Raw genomic sequence first — 3,035 nt, 5'->3', positions numbered from 1 at the left:
TGCAGCGCCGCCGCCGGACGCGAGGGGCGCACGGCCGCGCGCGGGGGTCCTCCGGCCACGCCCCCCTCCCGCCAAGGGGAAGCCACGGGTGCGCATGCGCGGGCTGCCCCTGGCCAGGACCTTCGCTCCCCTCCCTTGCTGCTGCTTTTGGGGTGACCCCAGGCCTGGGTTGGGGATCCCGCCGGAAAAAAAACACTTAAGAAAGAGCCCAAGCATTTAAAAATCATGTTCAAAATCTCGTTTCTTATCTCCCAAATAACCATTTCACCCACACACAGCTACAATATTTTCTCCAAGCCGTTCCAGCTGCAGTGGTATTTAATTCGGGTAAACTGGTGGTATGTGCTAGCATCAAATCCTTTAATAACTTCAAATTACGAATAAACTTATAATTAGGCTACTAGTTAAAGGGCAGTTACAAAACCAACTGGCCAATAAACACAGAAAACCAGTGAATGAGCAAACTCTGACTTTCTACATAGCACATACAAATTTTACGTAAATTTACCCTGCAGTCTCCATTGCTATTTTGTGATTTCTGTAACAGTCTCCCAAATAACCATTTCACCCACACACAGCTACAATATTTTCTCCAAGCCGTTCCAGCTGCAGTGGTATTTAATTCGGGTAAACTGGTGGTATGTGCTAGCATCAAATCCTTTAATAACTTCAAATTACGAATAAACTTATAATTAGGCTACTAGTTAAAGGGCAGTTACAAAACCAACTGGCCAATAAACACAGAAAACCAGTGAATGAGCAAACCCTGACTTTCTACATAGCACATAATTTTATGTAGATTTACCATGCAGTCTCCATTGCTATTTTGTGATTCCTGTAACAGCACTGAGAGCAAGTCAGGGGCTAGCACATGCAGTGGGGTCTAACATCAGTAAAATACAACGTTTATGGTGCCTCCTCAAAACCCAGTTTAACCTACAGTTGCCGTCACTCTTTTCAAAAGGTGTTACACTCCAGACTTTGTACGTTTAATCGCAGCTTGGTCTGACAGCACCTAAAGTTCTCAAGTGAGCCCCCCAAGAGTCTACCCATAAACTGAAAAACAACTGACAACCTTCTGTGATGAATCAATCTTAGGAAAATAAATACATTTTCACAGCTACTCAAGAAAAAAACACAAGAAACGGGGATTTACTTCCCCAATTAGATGTAGATGCAACTCATTAACCATTCTATTTCTTAGAAACATTACATGTCTAGTTATTAGACCACTCATATCCCAGGTACTGAGGGTCAAATCCCTTCACTGCCTGCTTGGATACAACTTCAGTGGATTTTATACAGCCCAGCCCTGGGCCTGATTTCTCTCAATCTCTGCTAGGGATGAAGTTTCACTTGAGCAGGAGACAGAGCCCAGGTTTCCTTCCGCTTCAATGAGGGCCTTAATCAGCCAGTTACAATTACCAAGCAATTTGCATAAACCTAAACCACTTCAACAGACAAAGCAACAGGAAAAACCTAGAGCCAGATGTTTAAGACACTTCCTCAAAGTCAGAGACCACGTTATTGATTTACACTGACATTTCAATCAAGATGTCTTGGCATCCCAGGACACCACCCGAGGACCAGCATTCAAAGAGCAGGATTTTTTGGTTTGAAGCACTGAAGAAAACGGAAGTTTCTCATTCTTCCTGGCCCAAGTAATTTGCTGAGTTCAATTGGACTTCATTAGCAGCTGAAAGTGATTTTGTGGAGGTGAAGGAAGTGAAAGGGCAAATTATTTACAGCACTGACGATGGAAGAGAACACAACTGATGGCTCACATTAAGAAAATGAGCCAGTTTATACTCGTAATCTCCCAAAATGTGCCGTTTTGATTAGCTTTTCTCATAAGACTAAATCTGACCATCTTTACTTCTACTGTTTTGGCTTTGTATTCTCATCAGCTTCTATTTCCTGCTGGCAGTTCAAAGAGATCAGTCTCTCCCAGCACAAAATACCTCCTTTGAACAGGCAACCATGCTAAACTACCCGAGGTTTTTATTCTCACTGCCATTATAAAGGCAAGCAGCTGTGTTTTTGTTAGAGATGTTGGAAGTCAGAAGATACTGCAACGTGGTATGAGCAACTCTAAGAAGAAATAAAGACACAGGAAGGGAGCTGGTTTTAAAATTCTACACTTTTTAAAAAGGTTTAATAGCATTATCTTAAGTAATCCAACAAACCACAAAAGACTGTCTGATATACAGAACAATCAAATAATATAATGACCCTTCCCAACTCAAACATTATACAGTTATATTCTTTTCTCTCTCAATACAGAAGAGTCATCCCAAGGGAGCAGCTGGCTTTTAAAACTGCCAAGGCTTGGAGCAAAACTACATGCAACAAAACGAAGTGTTAACACTAAACTCACATTTTCTCCGTATTTTCATTTAAAGATTTGAGGCGCCTATCAATCCATAACATCTGATCTTATAAGCAACTATGTTTACTCTTTATTTTGACTACAGATTTCACTGAAACATAAAACAGCAGGGCCCCAAACATCCCTGACAGGGACAAGCTGTAAAGCCCTCCGTTTAAATATTTTCCCCACTATTTGTCTGTGGAGCAAACTTTAAGTTCCTGAAGTTTTTCACTTAGGTAGGTGGTATCTGCCTCTGTCAGATTTTCCGAATCTGACAGATTTTCAAGGAATCTGGTTCCCGCACACGGCTTTCCTGTTATTGGATCTATGACATTTCCAACCTTGAAAACTATTTCAGCCAGTTCGTGTTTCACGTGTTTGGTCCTTCGCTCAGGCAAAGCTTTCAGAAGAACAATGTCTCCAACAACACACTGCTGCAACGGGTCATGGGCAAAATAGGTTTTTCGTTTGTTGAAGAACTGCAGAAGGAAAAAAAGGAAACCTAAGCATTAGATTTCAGAATTAAGCAATTGGCAAATATATGGTTAATATAAAACAAGCTAGATTTCACTAGGAGAAGTGTTATATATATATTTTTTTAAAATTATATTCAGTTTGGATCAAACAGAAATATGGCTGACACACCAGAGGGCTGTGCTGCCAT

General features: G+C 41.3%; 1 protein-coding gene across 1 annotated transcript; it reads right to left on the bottom strand.

Moving 5' to 3' along the window:
* Nucleotides 1-2,378: 2,378 nt before the first annotated feature.
* Nucleotides 2,379-2,873, bottom strand: MRPS17 (mitochondrial ribosomal protein S17; the record flags this gene model as incomplete). Its single annotated transcript, XM_010181967.1, has 1 exon — nucleotides 2,379-2,873. A coding segment is annotated over one exon (314 nt), but the record flags the coding sequence as incomplete, so codon positions are not given.
* Nucleotides 2,874-3,035: the final 162 nt, after the last annotated feature.

This window comes from Mesitornis unicolor, unplaced genomic scaffold (assembly GCF_000695765.1).
Source record: "Mesitornis unicolor isolate BGI_N332 unplaced genomic scaffold, ASM69576v1 scaffold29423, whole genome shotgun sequence".
Classification (NCBI taxonomy): domain Eukaryota; kingdom Metazoa; phylum Chordata; class Aves; order Mesitornithiformes; family Mesitornithidae; genus Mesitornis; species Mesitornis unicolor.
The sequence above is the reverse complement of the archived record's forward strand: the minus strand, read 5'-3'. Positions and strand labels throughout refer to the sequence as shown.